General features: G+C 46.1%; 1 protein-coding gene across 3 annotated transcripts in view; it reads left to right on the top strand.

Annotated features, from left to right (window-relative positions):
• Positions 1-18670, top strand: part of Myo10 (myosin X) — a 202235-nt gene that overhangs the window by 48017 nt on the left and 135548 nt on the right. For 2 of the 3 annotated variants that reach the window (NM_001401822.1, XM_087621816.1), the window contains 1 exon segment: positions 6078-6176. In NM_001401822.1, coding sequence (NP_001388751.1) covers positions 6078-6176 — 99 coding nt within the window. 3 annotated transcript variants of the gene reach the window in all.

An 18670-nucleotide genomic window follows, 5' to 3' on the forward strand; every position in this document is an offset into this window, starting at 1 on the left:
TTAAACATAAAACCCTAACATTCAAGCAACGAGAAGAAAAACCCAGACATAAATTGACATACATGGACAGCTTGGTGCACCAAGGACAGACAACAGACATAGAGGGAAAGAACTAGATGGCGTCCCACCAAAGGGACCCAGATATCCTACCTAAAGGACCCAGAACCAGAAATAAGCACTTTTCCAATAGGAGCCAGCAAGGAGGCAGGACGTCTCCCACCCTCCTTCTGTCTCCAGGATTCCTCTTAAAAAGCTTAAGCTCATTTTCCTTCTTTCACCAAAGTATCTGTGGAGAGTCCGGGAGGACTGTTTTTCTCAAACCCATTCTCTCTCTTGTCTAGGGTATAAATGGTCTTTAGTCAGGGTCCAAAGACTAAAAGCATCTATGAGAATTGACTTTGATTCTCTAGATTTTAGCATAACTCTAAAAGAACACATATACAAAAACATTTTATCATTATTACCTTGTCCCTTTTTACAAGGTTTACTCACCACTAGCCCAAATCTTTATTTTTCTTTGCGTATGCTTTCAATTCCCTCATTCCTTCTATATCCTGCTTACTGGGGTCTTTCCTGGCCCATTTTCCCCAATGTGTCCCTCCCTCTTCTCTGGCCAGCTTCCTGGGACGATCTCCTCAGATTGTCCTCTCTTTCCCGGTCTCGGTGGGACCTCCATTTGCTGACACCTGCGTCATCACAACACTGAGAACCGGGCATAGGCCTGTGAGATTTAAGAAGAAACACACACTCGGGTCATTCGTGTTAAAAGAAAGCTGTCTGGGCGTAACTGAGATCTCCTTATATACCAGGGGCAAAAGCTGTGGAAAAACAATAAAGCAGGTGAAAATCCCCAAGCAGGAAAACAGGAAAAATCTGCATCGTGGAAGCCCCAAACAGGGGCGTAAACAACTTCTTAATAACAACAAGCTGAAAGGCCCTGCGAGAGGAAAGGGTATCATGAAAAGTCCTGGCCCCAAATCAAGGGCCAAGAGCAGCTGCCAAGGGTATAAACAACTTCTTGCCATAGCAGGCTGAAAGGCTCAGCGAAGGGGAAGGGAAACACCCCAAGGTAGGGCCCAACAATTTACCTCCTGTATCTGTGGGTTTACCCTTTCCAGACATTTTCTGAAATGGATACCTCCAATATGTAATTATTTTTGTTTGGCCTCAGTCGCTCCCCACAATGTTTCTGATGTTCGTTCTTGTTGGAGGAACCCTTGAACATATATCAGTGATTTTATTTTTCTTGTTCCTAAGGCGGTCCCATATAAATGTATGTTTTGTCTGACCCTATTCCAATTGATAGACATCTGAGTTGTTTGGCTATTATAAACAGTACTGCTGTATAGAGTTACACATAAGGCTTCATTTGAGTTACCATTTCCTATTGCCATGATAAAATACCCAAAAAGAACAACTTGGGGGAAGAAGGGTTTATTTTGGCTCCCAGTTCAAAGGTACAGTCCATCATGGTGGAAGGAGCTTGAGGCAGCTGGTTTTATTGTGTCTGCATTCAACTGAGAATAATGAATACTTGTTAAACTTTTCATACAGTCCAGGACTCAAACTGAGGGCATCATGCCATCCTTCCTTTAGCCCAGGTCTTCCTTCTTCATGAACCCAGTTAAGATAAGCACTCTCGGGTGTGCCCAGAGGCCTGTCTCCTAGGTGATTCTAGATCCTGTCAAATTACCAATCAATATGAACCATCTCAGATTTGTTTAATTTCCTTTTTAGCCTTCTTTGGAGATTCTAATCTCTTGCAGGCTTTTGTTGTTGTTGTTGTTGTTGTTGTTGTTGTTGTTGTTGTTGTTTGATGTCTGGGGATTGGATGGCTGGGCGATATGTACAGTAAGCTCTTGCTTGTGTTTTTTAAGAGACTGCCATACTGTCTTACAAAGTGGACGTGCTTCCCATAATGCTGGTCTCTCTGCATCTTCACCTGCGGTTGGTAGAGTGTTTTGTATTCTCTCCTGGAAATCACTGGCCACCGAAAATGGAAGAGATAATGTTACTTGCCTTTCTAGAGGATTGTTCAGAAGATCAAAGGAGAGGTGACGTTTGTAGGCTTTGTGCTACAAAAATGTTACTGGATATTAGGTTCTCCAAATTTCTTAGTTGTTGAATTTAATGCTTGGATATCCATCTCAGATTTTAAGATGAGAACACGTCTGCATTTTTGATAAAATGTGTATGTTAGGATTCAACATGTTCCACATGCTTATAAAAGGCAATTTTAACTCAAATTGTGAGCTTTCTCCATATGTTAGGTTGCCTGTATTGTGTATTAAATTATCAGCCTTATTTAACAATGACAGACTATAATAGTTTACATATGGTGGGCAGAGTTTTCTTCTCTACTCAGAATCGGATGGTCTGGTAAATGTCCGCTTGTGAACTTATTAAATCCAAGTGTCTGTGGGTGGCCTCTTCTAGACCTGGGCATCCTGCTCTGATGCAAAGGAAGCGGGAAGATGGGGGAGGGGGAGACTCCAGGGAAACCATCAAGAGCAATCTGCGCAAGAATAGCCACTTCAGCGGTTCAGTTTGCAGTGCAAAGTCTGTGAAAGTCCCGAACCTTTGCATTTTCCCAGAGCAGAGTGTTTTGAATGCATTGCTTATCGCAGACTTAAGGGGACTGGCCCGCTCTGAGTTTGAAGTCATAAAGGTCCTTTATCAGCAGCACTTCACACCTGTTGGAAAGACCTTTGGACACAGAGCTAAGCTGTGTGTTTGATCAGGTAGCATGTCAACAGAGAGATGTAGAGCTTCAGAGGAGAAGGCAAAGAGACCTAGGACTAAGGCTAAAACCTGCACAGAGTCAAATGTTCCTTGTGGCCTCTGAAAGCCCAGAGGTTTCTATTAACCCTGTGCGTGTGTGTGTGTGTGAGAGAGAGAGAGAGAGAGAGAGAGAGAGAGAGAGAGAGAGAGAGAGAGAGAGAGAGAGAGAGAGAGGAGAGGGGAGAGGGGAGAGGGGAGAGGGAGAGAGGAGAGAGAGAGAGAAGAGAAGAGAGAGAGAGAGAGGAAAGAGAGAGGAGAGAGAGAAGAGAAGAGAGGAGAGAGAGAGAGAGAGAGAGAGAGAGAGAGAGAGAGAGAGAGAGAACACACATGAAGGGGTGTGTGCATGTGTATAGAGGCCAGAGATCAGTATTTGGTGTCTTCCTCAATCAACTCTACAGTTTTTTTTCTCTTAGCAAATGTCTTTTACTGAACCTAAAGCTCATCGATTACTTTAGACTAGCCGGCCAGCAAGCCACTGAGGTCCTCCTATTGCCATCTCCCCAGTACTGGGCTTAAAGTTGGGTGCCACTGTGCCTGACTTTTTGCATATATTCTAGGGTTCTTAACTCAGACAGTCTGGCACACATACCAACTTTACCATGCCAACCATGCACTTTACCAACGGAACCAACGTCCTGACCCCCTAGGCTAGATTTATATTAATCTGGGAGTGTATAATCTAACTCTTTATTCTTTTTAAATAGACAGAGTTAATGCATTAGGATATGGAGCTGTGAGCTTCTTTTTTGTTGAAAATAATGCAGGTGAGAATCATGGCAGACATTTGTGGTTTTGAGGTGAATATGCAAATTAATTAACATTTCACCTTAGCGTGTGTGTGTGTGTGTGTGTGTGTGTGTGTGTGTGTGTGCATGTGTGGATATGTACACATACATTTACATTTTGGGGTATTTCGAAATTTTCATCCACTGCAGTCTTGAGTGCACACATTTAAAAACCGAATAAAGCCATTCAGGCACTTGGAAGCCCTTTCCTGGGATTTTTCAGGTATGGAGTAACATTTGAGGGAATAGTCTTACAGGATGTCTGAAGTAAATGAGCTTGTTGGAAGCAGCTGTTTGCTAATAAAGAAATCAGGTCTGACAGCCCCACTGTCACTCTTTCCGTGTGTTTCCAGTGTCTCAGCCCAGAGTAGAGAGTCAGAGGGACGTGACAGGCCCGAGGGGAAAAGGGAACTTGGCACATGTGCTCTTTAAATAGTCCTCAGGATTTAAGAGAGGCACTTCATATTAGTGTTTGATGCTGTTTTCCACTTTTTTAGTGGAGAACTCCAGTTCTCTGTGAGTGATGGCTAATGAACTATGGATGGACAAAATGACCTAAAGCTACTAACATGTGCAGATGAAGGGAAGGCCTTATAGAGGGTCATCCCTGTAGTCTCAAAGCTCATTGGACAGCCAAGTGTGTTAGGTGATGAGGAAGGGACTTTGTCACTCTTACAACGTCTGGCCACCTTGATCTTAACCATCAAGTCCTGAATATGTGGCCCCTTTCTTCCCGGGACCTTGGGGTTCATTTAGCTTGATGGACCCAGGAAGGTCTTCTTATCTAGGATCCTGGAAGGAGTGGTCATAGCAAAGGCTCTTGGTCCTGTCTGGTGGTTCTTAAATAGCATCCTATCTGTATGGAGGGAAGAAGTCAGTCAAACCTACATCTTGTAGATTTCCTTTTTAAGAATTATGAGAGTGTTGTACACATGTTATATGTCTAATTTCCCACTTAGAATGACTCTTTGTTATATTTTCTTGACCAGAGTAATGCATTTGCTTTTTTTGTGGGGAAGGTTGTTGTTGTTGTTGATGATGATCATGATGATGATGAAGTTGTTGTCATCGATGATGATGATGATTGATGGATTGACTCATTGCTTTCTTAGTTTAATTAATGTACAGGATCCTCATCCCAGCTCATCACTCTTCTCCTCTCTCATTCCTGTTGGCCCCCTTTCTACTTCCTAAATGGTCATTCTTTTGGTTCATGTCACCAATATACTATTTTTTTTAGGAGACAAATAGCATCACAATGAAATGGAAAGACTGTGGCATTATACATTTGAACAGTTGTGGCTAAGCAGATAGCTCAGTGTTACAGGCACACACACAGCTGTGTAAAGGACCCAAGTTCTATTTCCAGCACCTACTTCAGCAGGCCCACAACCATTCCAGTAACTAGAGCTGGAGGGGAGCTGACCCCCTTTTAAGCACATACACGTCATTGCACATACACAAGTCATTAAAACTAGAGAGCAATCTCTGTTTTAAAAAAGAAATAGAAATCGGAAGGCTGATTTGTGACTTCTCTGGGTCACTGTTCAAGCCACTGATCATTTGTTTGGGGGAAGGACAATAAGAAACTGAAAGGAGGTCAGTGTAAAGAGAGTATGTCCATTGTTAAAACATTTGCTCTATAGACTACAGTTGTCTGGCTGGCAGCTTTTTAGGTTTCTATGGAGTTCCTAGGAAAGTTCACACCAGCAGACTAAGTTCTCCTATCTATTGGGAAACCTAGTCCCTAGTCCTAGTTTGAAGAGCTCTCTTGACTTGTGCATGTTAGTACTAACAGTGGCAGTGGAGCTGGCTAAAGTCCCTGAAGCGGACACATGGGTGCAGCATGACCTGGGAAGGTGGGGGCACCAGATAACACCAAGGTATCCACCTGTGTGAGGGTGTGGCTCCTGAAGCCTGCCTTCTTAGTGTGTTAGAGAAGGTTCTGTACGCAAGCCTCTCTTTCCCCAGTAATGTAGGGGTGATGGATAGTGCCTGCCTACTGGGTGCTAAGAGCCAAGTGAGATCGTCTGGTCTGGTCGTGTGCACAGTAGGGCCAATCATGGGGTGCCCTTCTCTTTACTTTGTCTGCTCGGTGGGACTCGTCTCATGCAAGGGTTGGAAGAAGGCTGTGGATAAAGTTCTCAGAGGGTCATATCATTGCTTGATGGAGAAAGTCATTTGCTTCTTCACACAGATCACTCTTAAAATTTGATTTATTTATATATTTTTATGTGTGGGTATTTGGCCTGAAGGATGTCTGTGCACCATGTGTCCGGTGCCCACGGAGGTCAGAAGATGGCGTCAGATCCCCCTGGAACAAAAGGTCCATCTGGGTGCAGGGAGCCTCTGCCCTCTAGAGCAGCAGTCCGCGCTCTTCTGAGGCGACTTTCTCTCTGCAGGCCCTCCACTGACTTTTTAACGCCTTATGGGAGTTGTGCTGATTTTGATAGTGGTGTTTTATGACAGAATACCATTTGAACTCACCGTTAAATTTTCTTTTCTTTCCAGGGAGCACGGGTCTGGCTCAGAGAAAATGGCCAGCATTTTCCAAGTACTGTAAATTCCTGTGCAGAAGGCGTCGTGGTCTTCCAGACAGACTATGGGCAGGTAAGAACAAGTCCCTACTGCCTCCTGAAGTCTGAGCTCTTCTCCTTCGCTTTACCGATCCACGGGCACTTGCGGTTCCCCTCCACAGGCATATACATAGACAAACACGCACCACCAGACTCCCTCTCGTGAATTTTTCTAAGTGATAAACCGGAGCGTAGGAGGGCATGGTGTGCAGAATGTGTATGGTGGTTATGACACCATCCTTGGAGGGGGAGAGGAAGAGGGAGAGGGAGAACAGCAACTGTCCCAGTTCCTGTGGAGCAGAAGGACACAGGTTTCTTTCTTTCCTGGGTACCTTTTTCCATCTCAAGGAGAGCGAGGAATGGGGCCCAACACAGTACTGAAATTTTAACTTACAATGTTATGGGAGTGTTTCCCAACATCTTCCTAACTTGATTGCATGGTTCTTGAGTGAGAACTTGACATACGACATTGTCATGTTGCAGGGTTGAAAGATGGGGCCTGCCTGGTAGGATCTATAAGAAAGACTCATAAGATTGATACTTAGCGATTGCTTTTCTTGTCGTTTACCCTGGAAACCCTTAAACTCCCATGGTGTCTTCTGTGTGATCAGGAGTGTAAGACCAAACAACATAGGAAGTTGCTTTTAAAAACATCAGCACTTTCCACGCGCCTCACAGTTCTTGAGGCTAAAAGGTTCAGTGCCAAAGCTGATTCTGTGTCTGGAGAGGGCTCTATTTCCTCGTTCACATGCAGCCTGGCTTGTGTCTACTGTAGTGGGAGGAATGAGGCAGAGCTCTTCTTAAGTCTCTTATCAAGGCAGTAAGCTCCTTACACTGGGGTTAAGATTCGGAAGTATGGATTTGATAGGGAGTGTGCACTAACATTCAGACTATAGTTTACAATACATCGCAGTTTGGGCATGCCCATAAAGAGTCTCAAGTATGGCGGTCTCATCAGAGCCTTTAGGAAACTGTTATGACAGGGATGACCGGGAATGGAGGAAGACAGACACACGTACAGAGAAGCTAATGGACATGGTCCATGTGCTCTGGTAGAGGTGCACCTGCTGCAGCCAGGAAGCTCAGTGTTGACTAAGGAAGAAGGTTAGCTCGTCTGGGTACGGGGTCTCGGTGGGAAGAGTCTCTGGGTGCTGTCAGCCTCTGGGGAAGCTGTGGTGGTGCTTTCTGCACTCACTGCCAGTATCAGAACTGGCACCTAGGAAAGGCTTTTCTGTTCCCCAAGCCTGCTCTGTGGTTCTGAGGTATTGGGGTCCCCGATATGGCCATGCTCATGTCAGTAATAGCAGGCCTGCGTCTGCTCCCCACAGATTTAAAACATGAGAAAGCAGCAGCCGTCGCGTAGGTGGGTGAGTTGTGTTGAGGGTTAGGTCTCTGTGGCTTAAGGTGGAAGGGCTGCCTGGTTGGTCTGAACAGCAGGAATTACCCACTCGGAGAGCTTTCTCAATCCTGGATTTGTAAGCACCGGACTGCTTTCCAGTCTTCCTTCTGTCTCACTTGGGAGTCCCAGATGGACTGGCATTGTGTACAGGTGGATTTGGTTACTGGGGGAGGAGACAGAGAGGCCGAGTACATAACGGCCGGCCGGCCGTCTGCAGTGTGGGCCTGTCTGCAGTGTGGGCGTTCCCACTGCCCTCGCTGGCCGCTTCCCCAGCAGCCTCTGGAAGCGTACTGTGCTGTTAGCTAAGCGCTAGAGTGGAGGTATCTCCACAAAATTTACTTTACCTGACAGGACTGGTTGGAGTGTTTTCCTCTCCATTACAGTCTAGACTCACCTCCCACCTTCCCCAGATGAGCACTGAGAGCCTTTCAGACCCGGTCAGCTCTTCTCTAGAGGATATGAAAAAGGAAAACAGTGGGGTTGGGGATTTAGCTCAGTGGTAGAGCGCTTGCCTAGGAAGCGCAAGGCCCTGGGTTCGGTCCCCAGCTCCGAAAAAAAGAACCCCCCCCCCAAAAAAAAGAAAAAGAAAAAGGAAAACAGTATTTAAACAGCAGGCCATTAGCATAAATATGTTCCAGAAAGCACTGTACAATAAACTTTATTAGCGTTCTTTTCAGTTTTGTTTTGATTCCAAATCTGGTTTGGATTTATTTATTTATTTATTTATTTATTTATTTATTTATTTATTTTTAAACTTACAAATAAAATCATGATGAGAACGTGTAGCACGGCCTGGAGTGAAGGCTCGGGTTCAGAGCACGTGATGCTCTCAGGAGGACCAAAATTTGCATGCCAGTACCCATGGAAGGTGGCTGACCAACACCTGTAACTCCACCTCCAGGGAACTCAGTGCCCTCTTCTGGCCTCGGAGCACCCCACATGCGTGGTGTACCCACATGTGCACACAAATCAAAGCAAAGTGCGTGATTTTGGCCTTTGCACACTTCAGTGGTTACTTAGTTTCACATTCTGAGGCCGATCTTCATAACTTCTTTGTCTCACAGCATTGCCTCTTTAGAGGACACACACACATACACACACACACACACACACACACACACACACACACACACCCCTCCTTTTCATGTCCACTATCCGTTGTTAAGTAGCTATACTTCTTTGGCCTGGGAATTAGGCAGATGTTTTTGTTGAGGGCATCATATAGCATCTGCCCTGAGACTGGCTTGTGGCACTCAGCATGGTGTCCTTGATGTTTTGTTTCTACTTGCACTTTGCTTGCGTGGCAGTGGCTCCCAACAGGACAGCTGTGCCTTTCAGTGTTGTTGCTGTGCATTATGGGTCACAGTCTGTGCCACACGAATCCTCTGCTGGCCCTGGTGGTTAGAAGGCTCTCAGTGTGGAGAGTGGAACTGGGTGGTCAGGTCACCCTTGACAGTATTTATAGACTGTGGGGTTAGCAAGGACTAGAGTGGAAAAATGTGAACCTGGGTTCAAAAGCAGCATAGAATCCTGACCTCCAAACCTTCCCTTGGTTGTTGAGTGTATGGTTTATGTTTTCCAGTCCGGCACTCTGAATATAACACATATAATTAGCTCGGTGATTTGTGTAGGAATTGCAGGGTTCCCACTATGAGAAAAGTGAGGCTGACTCAAAGAACGGGTTCAGGCTTGGCTTGAAAACTGGTAGAGGCTGGCAAAGCAGCGCTCAGGCCAAGTGCTCACACCTTCAACCACAAGCACAGTAGGGGAAGAAGTAAACTCTAAAGGCTCTCCCTCAGTGACATGGCTCCTCCTGTGCTCTCCTAAAGCTTCCATGGGTTTCCCCTAAACTGCATCACCAATTGGGACCATGTGTTCAAAAGGCCAGAGCCTAGTGTGTGTGTGGCGGGGCATTTCTCTTTCAAACCACCCCAATTTTCTTCTTGGACAGCAGTGTTGGGACAGTGTTGTGAGTTTTCAGAAAGCATGGCCATCTCTTCAGAGTTCAGCCGTAGCTGAGAGCATGCCCTGCGAGGGTGTGCAAGCCTTACTGAGCTATCTTTTCTAGAATACACGCAGGTGCACTGACGGTCACAAGGCACCCTCCAGGGAAATGGAGAATTGAGAAGTACATTCCAAATTAGTCTTTTCACTTGAGGAGACTGAAACACTTCATTACCTTTGTTTAGAAAATGTCTAATTTCATTGCTTTGCAATAGCCTACAGTGTAACAGCTTACCTGGTAGTACTTTAAAGGGTGGTTGTTTAATTTACTTCCAGAAACTTCCTCAAGGCTATCGCCCTGTGCAAGGACTACACTGATTTTCTGTCTGCTCTCTCTTCATTCTGGGCCTCCTAAAATATTTACTGATTAGGAAGTGTAATCAGCAAAACCCCTGCAAGCCCCTGCCCACTTCATCTCTCCTGTCTGTTCCCGACAAGTGTAATTAGATTTGCTTTAGCAGGGTATCTCATGGTAAGCTGTCCGTAAAAGCCATTAGGTTCTTTGAGTTGTCTCTACTCCCTGACAAAGACTTCTTCCAATCACACTAATTACTATTAATCCTACCGCCCACTGAAGCCAGCTCTAACCTGATTTTGCTTGACCTTCTAGTGCGACCTGTTGTAGTTATAATGCTGTGGGCCTAATTCCTCGAAACTAACGAGCTAATTGGTGTGGTGACTTTCCATTCAAGGTTGTTTTGATTCTTATTTATTTTTGCTCTCTTCCACCCCTAGCTACTTCTTTGTTGTTCCATCCCTCTTGACACTCTCCCTTGTTTTCGTCTCACAAATGTTTTATGTCCTCTGCGCATCTTGTGATCATGGGTAGCTTTTGGCTACTTCGTTCCTGCTCCTCAGCAAAGTAAGGCACACTCCTGTCTCCCCGAGAGGTCTCCCCAGGCCTGTTGAATGCTGGACTCAAACAGTGGAGCAGCCTAGACTGTGTCCTATAGCGGAGCTAGCCCTGCAAACCCCTGGGAACTGGACAACTAGAACTCAAGTGGCTTTAATCGTAGGTGGGCAGAAGTCAGAGGGACTATGCAGGTCATTGACACTTAAGCTGTGGTGTCATCTCTGGAGCTCAGGAACACCCCTGCGGTTGACCGCCAGGAGGCTGCATTCCAGCCTCCAAACTCTAGGCCAACTGTCCAGCGACACAGCTGCCGTGGTAGCGTCTGCAGGACGAGAGAATGCGATGTCATGAACCGACTCCCTTTATTGCTGGGACAGGAAGTGGGGAGCGGCAGCTGGTGTGTCATCGTACCCCCTCCCCCACCCCGTCTAGGTAGCCTGACAAGAACTGCTGGGTATTGAATTGTGGGGTGGTGAGGGGGAGGCTTGCCAGGAAATAGCTTGACTTATGAAGATGGAGGAAGAGGAGCTTATGAACAACATCTGTGCTATCAAAGTAAAACTGTAAATTGAATCGTTAGGATGCCGTGACTCTAAAATCTAAACGCTGAGATTAAGCGGTAAGGATCTAGTGATCTCATCGGGCGCAGCTGTAATTCCCTGGTTTGTATGTAGTTTTAAAATTGTGTGCATGTGTGCATGTGTGCGTGCGTTTATGTGATCTATTTGTTGTATATGCCACATGGAAGCCAGAAGACAATGTCAATTGTATGTCAGGAACCATACACTTTTCATTTGAGGCAGCGACTCTTGTTGGTCAGTGACTGCCTGGGTAGGCAGGGCAATAACCCTGTGGATGTATCTGGCTTCACCTCCCCACCACATCTGTCTGTGTTTTCTTGTCTGGGGTATTGAACTCAGGTCTTGGTGATGGTAAAGCAAGGATGCTCTCCACCGGGCTATCTCCTCAGGAGTTTGTTTTATGGTCCTACGTGTGTATTTCCTATTCCTTGCTCAGCCCTTTTAAATGCTCTCCACCCCTGTAAAGCAAGAAAAACGTTTTCATTTATCAGGATGGCTTTCCTACTTCTTACTCAAGAGGAACAGGGCAAACTGGCAATTGCATTTTGGTTCTGTGTGGAACCTCAGGTGTTGGAGGTCTTTGGATTGAAGCCATCATTTCCAGTGGATTCGGTTAAACCACCTGCAATTGCTAGGTCTAGAGGTGAAAAGGACTTGAATACCAGTGGTTTTGCGAGCCAGTGTAATAGCACAAAATGGCTCCTTGTTTTCCTTGGTAGTTTAGATTATTGATCTATGTATGTTTAAAGAGAAGTTGTTGTTGTTGTTTTGGGTTTTTTTTGTTTTTTTGTTTTTTTTTTTTGTTTTTTGTTTTTTGTTTTTTGTTTTTTTTTTTTTGATGGCTCACAGTGACATTCACCAAAATAAAAGGGCGCTTTTTCTTTTTTTGGTTGCTTGCTTGCTTTCTTTCTTTTTTTTCTTTTTGTTTGTTTGTTTTGCGTTCCAGCTGGGAGGCACAGCAGAGCCCTTCCCCCCAGTTCAGGAAGGTTTGTAGCACAGCCTGCTTTTATTTCGTTGTTGCTAGCAGCTACAAACCAGCTTTGAACTTTTTCTGATGGGTGGCTAAAGGGTGGGCCGTGATTACAGTGTCCAAGTGTAAATTGAGAGAAAAATGAACGGCTTTGTGTTGAGTCTTTCTTTTCGGACTGGAGAGTGACCTGTTTTGTGTCTGTGGTGTGCTTCTTGTAGTATGTGTTTATATGTGCTACATGAAACGTACCATTCTAACCATACTTAATGACAGTCTCACACACAGCATCATGCGGCCTTCACCACTACCTCCGTCTCAAACTTTTAACACCCAAAACAAAACGTAGAGCCTGGTTAGTGAGCTGTCGTCCCTTGTGATATTTTAAAGCTATTTTTATTCTTGTCTGCCTTCTCTTGAACACATTAAAAAATAATAGTGACACCAGTGATATGAAATAGTCAGTGGGGTGGGGAGTGCTTGCTTATTGCTAGGCTCTATCTGAATCAGTTCTGCCTTGAGAGCAGCTCTCCTGTGCCTCTTACGCTCCCCTGTGAAGTCTGTAAGAATGGAGACTCTTGGTTGTTAGGACTCCTAGACCTTGGGTTATAGCCTGGCCCGTGGATGGACTCAGAAAATCTGGAACGAATGAACGATGTACCATTGGCAATTAGCTTAAAGCCAAACAAGTCGATAGAACATTGTATATCCTGTTGGGTCTGTCATTGTGACATTTTGATAAAGAAGTTCTGGTTTGCTGTTGGTTCTTACTGATGTTTGTGATTTTTCTTTGTCATTTTGAGATCCAGAAGCCCTGGAATCTGTTATTTGGGTGTGTGTGTGTAAGCTGGGGGGGAGGGGCAAAATTAGTTTTGTTTGGGATAGGCTGACCGGTAACTGCCCAGGTTCTGCCCATGTCTGCCTCCTCAGAGAACCAGCCTTGTGCATGGCTTCTTACTTGTGCGCCTAGAATCTGAACCCAAGTGTAAATACCCTAACTACTGAGTCAGGTCACCAGCTCCTGAACTCTTGAATCAAGGGGTCCTCTTGCCTTAGCCTCCCAAGCAATAGGATTATGGCCAAACAATTCTAGATCTTCTTTTGAACTTTTAAAACGTGTGTGTGTGTGTGTGTGTGTGTGTGTGTGTGTAAGTCAGAAGACATCTTGCAAGAGTCAGTTCTTCAGTTCTTTCTTTTCCACCCTATCCATCCTGGGGATCAAATTCAGGTTGTGTATACTGGCTGAGCTGTCTCACAAGCCCAGTGTTCTCAGTCTTCAAAGATGGAAAGCAGTAGAAACAGGCTCATCCTGTACAAGAATCATAGGATGAGGAGATTGTCAGCAGTAAGTTCTACCCGGAAGTGTGAGTCACTCACATATACGCAAAGGGTCAGGGTGAGATGACAGCATGGGAGGAAGTTTTCTTTTGAGGGAATTGTTTCATCCTATAGACTCCAGAAACATAGAAACCATATTTTTACATAATTTTCAAACAGGGAGGGGGTTAGTGAGTAGGTACTAAGTTTTATTCAAACTCTTTTTTCCCTAAGTTTGTAATAATAGAACCCGGAAGTTGCTGATCTATAAAGGTCAGTGGCCACTTTGAAGCAGGAAGCTATTTCCAGTGACAGACATCTTCAGCTGCCATGTTATCTATCGTGCCAAAGAATATGGGCAGTGCCCCGTGCTGTAGGCCGTAGCTTGCCAAGCACCCTTCCTGTTTCCTTGTCTGTTTCTCTTAGGTGAGCCTCCCTGACATCTGGGATTGCTTTCCCCATCCGCTTAACTGAATTTAGCCTGAGTAGATTTGGCATCCCATTTCTTCTGGTCCTTGTCTTCCAGAACAAGGCGTTTGCCCTGCCAGCCTCTCCCTGAGCATTTGTGATGAGGTGTGAGATAGCAGTGTTTACGGGCCTGACTGAAGACTGGGTTGAACACCGAAGAGAGGGCAGATAGCCTCTTCCTTGGGTCAGAACTTTTGGGGTGGGGGTGCTGTCACTATGACCTGTTTTCCTTTATGGATCCACCAATCCCAACCCTCTTCCCCAATCCTGTGGATGGGTCCTTTTATCTGGACGAAGGCATTCCTCTCTCCTGTGCCTCTCCCTCCCCTCATCATTGCTGACTTATAGGATGTAGCCTCAGCTCCCAGTAGCTGTCTCTTGGTTCTCAACGTCAGTTTCTTGGACACACAGCTCCTTCCTGTAACCAACCAGGTGGTCTCTGGCCTTGCACCACTAGTGCTTAGGGCACAAAGAGAAAGCTCTGATGTCTGGTGACACTGACCTCTATCACTGCATTCAGTTTAGGGGTTGAATCAGCAAATTAAGTTGCTCATATTTGAAAATAATTGGGGTATTCTCTTGTATTCTTGGTACCCACGAATGTTGAAATAATCAGCCCAGTAATGATAGATGCTAAGGTACTTAGAGCAGGCTGTAATTTGCGACCAATAGAAATGCAACGGAAAACCAACTAAATCAAACTCTTTCTTTTTATATGAATATTTAAACAAGCAATATTTCTTTGTTATGTATATCAGCTTGTGAGAAGTGTACGTGAAGACCATATTTGGATCACAATCAACTCAGAAATTTTCTATGGAAATTAGACACAGGATCATTTAGTGCTGTGTGGGATTTGGTAGAATAAGCAGAAAAACTTTGTTAAATACAGGAGGCTGTCTGCTTGTGAGTGAATTGCATTCCATTCCAAAAATTAATTTATAAGCCTGTTATTTGGAACAAGATTTTCCAAAGACTTGTGGTATCCGTGGCTAATTGATTATCTTGTCTATCCACAAAGACCCGTTCTGGGATCTATCATGCACTTAGAAGGCGGGATGGTGCTGAAGTCTTCTATTGCCTGGTTCTGACTCTAACCATCCTCAGACTTCCATCCCAGGATGCCTCAGTGGTGACTGGAGAGAGCCTGTTCTTCCCTTGATGCCTCCCCTCCCCCAGGTAGAGGCAGGAAGAAAAGGAGCCATCTACGCTAAGCTGTGTGCTTTCCATGTTCCGGAAGGATGAGGCCTCGTCAGGATTGGCACCGGGCGCAGGGGGAAAGGAATTCAGTGATATTGCCTAGCGATGTCGTCTTGCCAGGACTGCAGTGATGCATGCCAATCTGTTCATACTGTTTCACTGCCCAAACCACGGCTCAGGAAGGCATTGGTCAGCTGTCTTTATTTCTTCCTGTTGCTGTTAGGAAAAAAAAAATACTCTGACGCAAAAGCAACTTAAGTGAGAAAGGGTTTCTCTCACAGTTCAAGGGGCCAGCTGCCAGGGCAGGGACATCAAAACCTGAAGTGCGCAGTTTCATTGCACCCACGGTGAGGAAACAGAAGGTCGGATGCTTGCTGCGTCTCCATTCCCTTTCCTTGATCAGTCCAGGATCCCAGCCAGGAAATGGCTTCCCCTGCCGTGGGTGAGTCTTCCTACCTTGGTTAATGCTGTCAGAACAATCTTCTCCAGACATGCCCACAGTCTCCAAGTGGTTCTACATTCTGTAATTTGACTGTTAACCCTGAACATCCCATCCGACGTGTGTTAACGGTAAGGCAGTTGACCTTGCCCAGGTCTAGGAGTACATGCTTGCCCACAATGGTGCCATAGCTGTCATCCACATGCAGTGCCAATCCTGATGAGGCCTGTGCTTGCTCTGGATAACCCTCTCCAACTCCTCATCTGCTCCCTTGCTGAAGCTCGTGTATAAGTGTGTGTATATGTAGCCTGGCTATATGTGTATATGGTGCCTGCAGAGGCCAGAAGAGGGCACCATGTCCCCGGAACTGGCATCACAAATGGTTGTGAGCAGCCAAGTGGGTACTGGGAGTGGAACCCAGGCCCTGTGCAGGAGCAGCAGAATGCCCTTAACCTCTGAACTGTTTCTCCAGACCCATCTCTTGTCTGTCTGACCCGTTCCGATGGTAATATGTTATAGCATCTCGGCAGGAGCTTACGCACTATAATTAGTGTAACAATTCCCGCTCGCTGAAATCCCATGTGCCCTCAATTCTCAGTTGAATTGTACTTACCTGGCCAGCAGTCGCAGTCAGTGGAGTTATGCTGATGTTTCTGAGAACAGTTTTCCCTCTGTCTCAGTGGATGCAGTGTCTTCTAAAAGGGCACGCTCCTGTAGTTCTTGTGTTGAGATTCTAACCCCCAGTGTGATGGTACCTGGAGACGAGGCCTTTAGGAGTCCTAAATAGGAATTAGTGTCCCAGGGCATGAGGCCCCCGTATGTTTCCTTGCCTCTCCCATCATGGGGGCAACACAGGAGCAAAAGCACCGTCTAGAACCCAGAAAGCAACCCTCATGAGATGTAGGAGCTGCCGTTACCTTCCTGTTCATATCTCAACTTCTAGCCTGGCGAGAAATACATTTCTATTGTTGATAAGACATCAAAATGGTAATTTGTTATAGCATCTCGAGCAGACAGGCTAGCTTGTTTCTTTCCCTCTTCAGTACAGGTTGGCTAGGAGTACAGGGTCAGGGACCAGCCGCCAAGGCGAAGCGAGCCGGAAGCTCGTGCCTGTCGGGTGCCTGTCCTGCAGCTTCTCTGAGAACATGTCGCAGTGAACTGGAGCCTGTTTTCAACTAGCCGTTTGTGTTGCTGCTGTCAACCTCATGGGCATCTGAGAAATGAAGCTGATGGCTGCTTCTGAGGGACTGACCCTCCTAAGGTCCCCTGCAAGCTTAGTCTATCTGTTTCTGTGGCCATCAGGGCTGTAAACGTTATTGTGCATGAATTAAACCTCGAGCTACTAAAAATGTGGCATCTAGCTTTCTTGAATGCAGTTGTTTGTATTGAAGGGACATGTGCCAGGAAGAGAGCCTTACTGAACTTAATGCATAATCACTCCCACATTTGACTGAACAGGAGTGGCAAGCTCAGCCCTCATCCATAGCCACATTTCCAACGACCTAGAAGCCGAGAATGTCTTTCAGATTGTTAAATGTTTGGAAGAAGTCAAAAGAAGAATGGTTAATGTCATGCAATTATGTGGAATTGAGCCTTAATACTGTAATATTGGAACAGGATGCCGGCCACTCCTTGGCTTGCGGTCTGCAAGGGCGTTCACAACTGCAGCGAGGCTGGGGCACAGCTAAAAAGCCTGAAGCAGTGTCTCCTGGCCCATCACAGAAAAGCTTTTGCCAGCCTCTCTAAACGGTTATAGATGATCATGGTTTGCAGTTGCTTCTGATATAATATTTAGGCCGCAGGGGCTTTCGGGGGTTCCCAGCCTGAAACACATCGGAATCACTCAGAGAATATTCTAAATGAGATTCTGGGGCATGGAGCTATTCCCAGTGGTGCTGCCTCCCTGCTTGTGAAGCCAGGAATATGTCTGAGTCCAGGATGCCAACTAGCCTGAGTCCATCTGTGAACTCTAATAGACTGCTAGTACATCCAGTCATTGTGAAACTACCTCCTCCTCCTCCCCCGCCCCCCTCTTCTGTCTCCTTGTGAAGGAAAAATGCCTTGGCTAAGATAGAGTGGTCTGAGACAAAACTCACGTTCCCTGGCTCAGTGATTACGGACCCCCATACCAAGCCTGACAACCTGGATTTGATCTCTGTAACCCATGCCGTAGGAGACAACCCACTCTTGAATGTGGTCCTCCCACCTACATATCTGTGCTGTGGTGCCTTTGCACACACACATTAGATAAAATTTAACTAAAAACCAAACAAAAACCTTGGGCTTTCCCCTGCCCCAGTGCTGTTACAACTGAATGAGAATCAGACTTTCACGGGAAGCCATGAGGCCACTGGGTCCTGGGCTTCCACTGACATTCTCTGATCTATCATCAAGTCTCTAGTGGCACCCGGACACTTGCTGTGGATGCTCTGATTTGGAAGTCACACTTCGAAAACACATTTGTAGGACATGGCAGGTTGGGGGTTTGGTACCCCCACATCATCTTTCTCACCGTGGCCTGTCCTCTAAAGACAATGGTGGTTGCTCTCACAGACCTCGCACCCCCCCACCTCCCCCAACCCCGTCAACTGCTGCAGCACAAAGGAATCATTCTTCAACACTGTTGTGTCAGAAACATTTGAGATCTGGAAGTCATGGGTTTTAGTGTTAATACCAGCCAGGGGTTCAGTCTGTAACGTTCCCTCATTCTCCAGGGCTTGATGGAGACCCAGTAAGAGCGAACGTGGGTGAAGTCTGTGGGGTGTGTGAATTCCAGCCTAACACATTTCCAAGGAAGATGTGTGCCTTCTTGAACTATTTACAAAGCAGGCCAGTTGTGTTTATAAACACCCAGAGTTGCTGTTTAAATCTTGACCCTGGTGCTTACAGTTACCAGTGCAGCTCAGTCGTTAGCTCACCAGTTGCCACGTGAGGCCAATTTACAGCGCTCCTTTTTCCAGTGAGGCGCTGAAGCCCGGGGAGGAGATGGTTTCTCCTTTTGGGAGCCACTCAGAACGCCTGAAGTTAACTTTGTGTTCTGATGGGCTCTTCTCCCTCTGTGTTGTTCGTTTTGAGGTAACCTCTTACAATGTAGCCCAGGCTGGCCTCCTGTTCACCCTCTGTGAGTCCCATTCTCTCAAGTGCCAGGATGCAGATGTGTGCCACCATGCCTGCTCTGATGTACTCGTCCCGTCCTTCGCACCGGCTGGCGTCAAAGTGCAGTAGAGCCAGGAGAAGGCAGGGGAAGTGAGTCATGGAGCTCTAGAAGGGTTCTCCCTCCGGAGCGGGGCTCAGTCTGTT

The sequence above is a fragment of the Rattus norvegicus genome, chromosome 2 (genome assembly GCF_021556685.1).
Source record: "Rattus norvegicus strain SHRSP/BbbUtx chromosome 2, alternate assembly SHRSP_T2T, whole genome shotgun sequence".
NCBI classification, from domain to species: domain Eukaryota; kingdom Metazoa; phylum Chordata; class Mammalia; order Rodentia; family Muridae; genus Rattus; species Rattus norvegicus.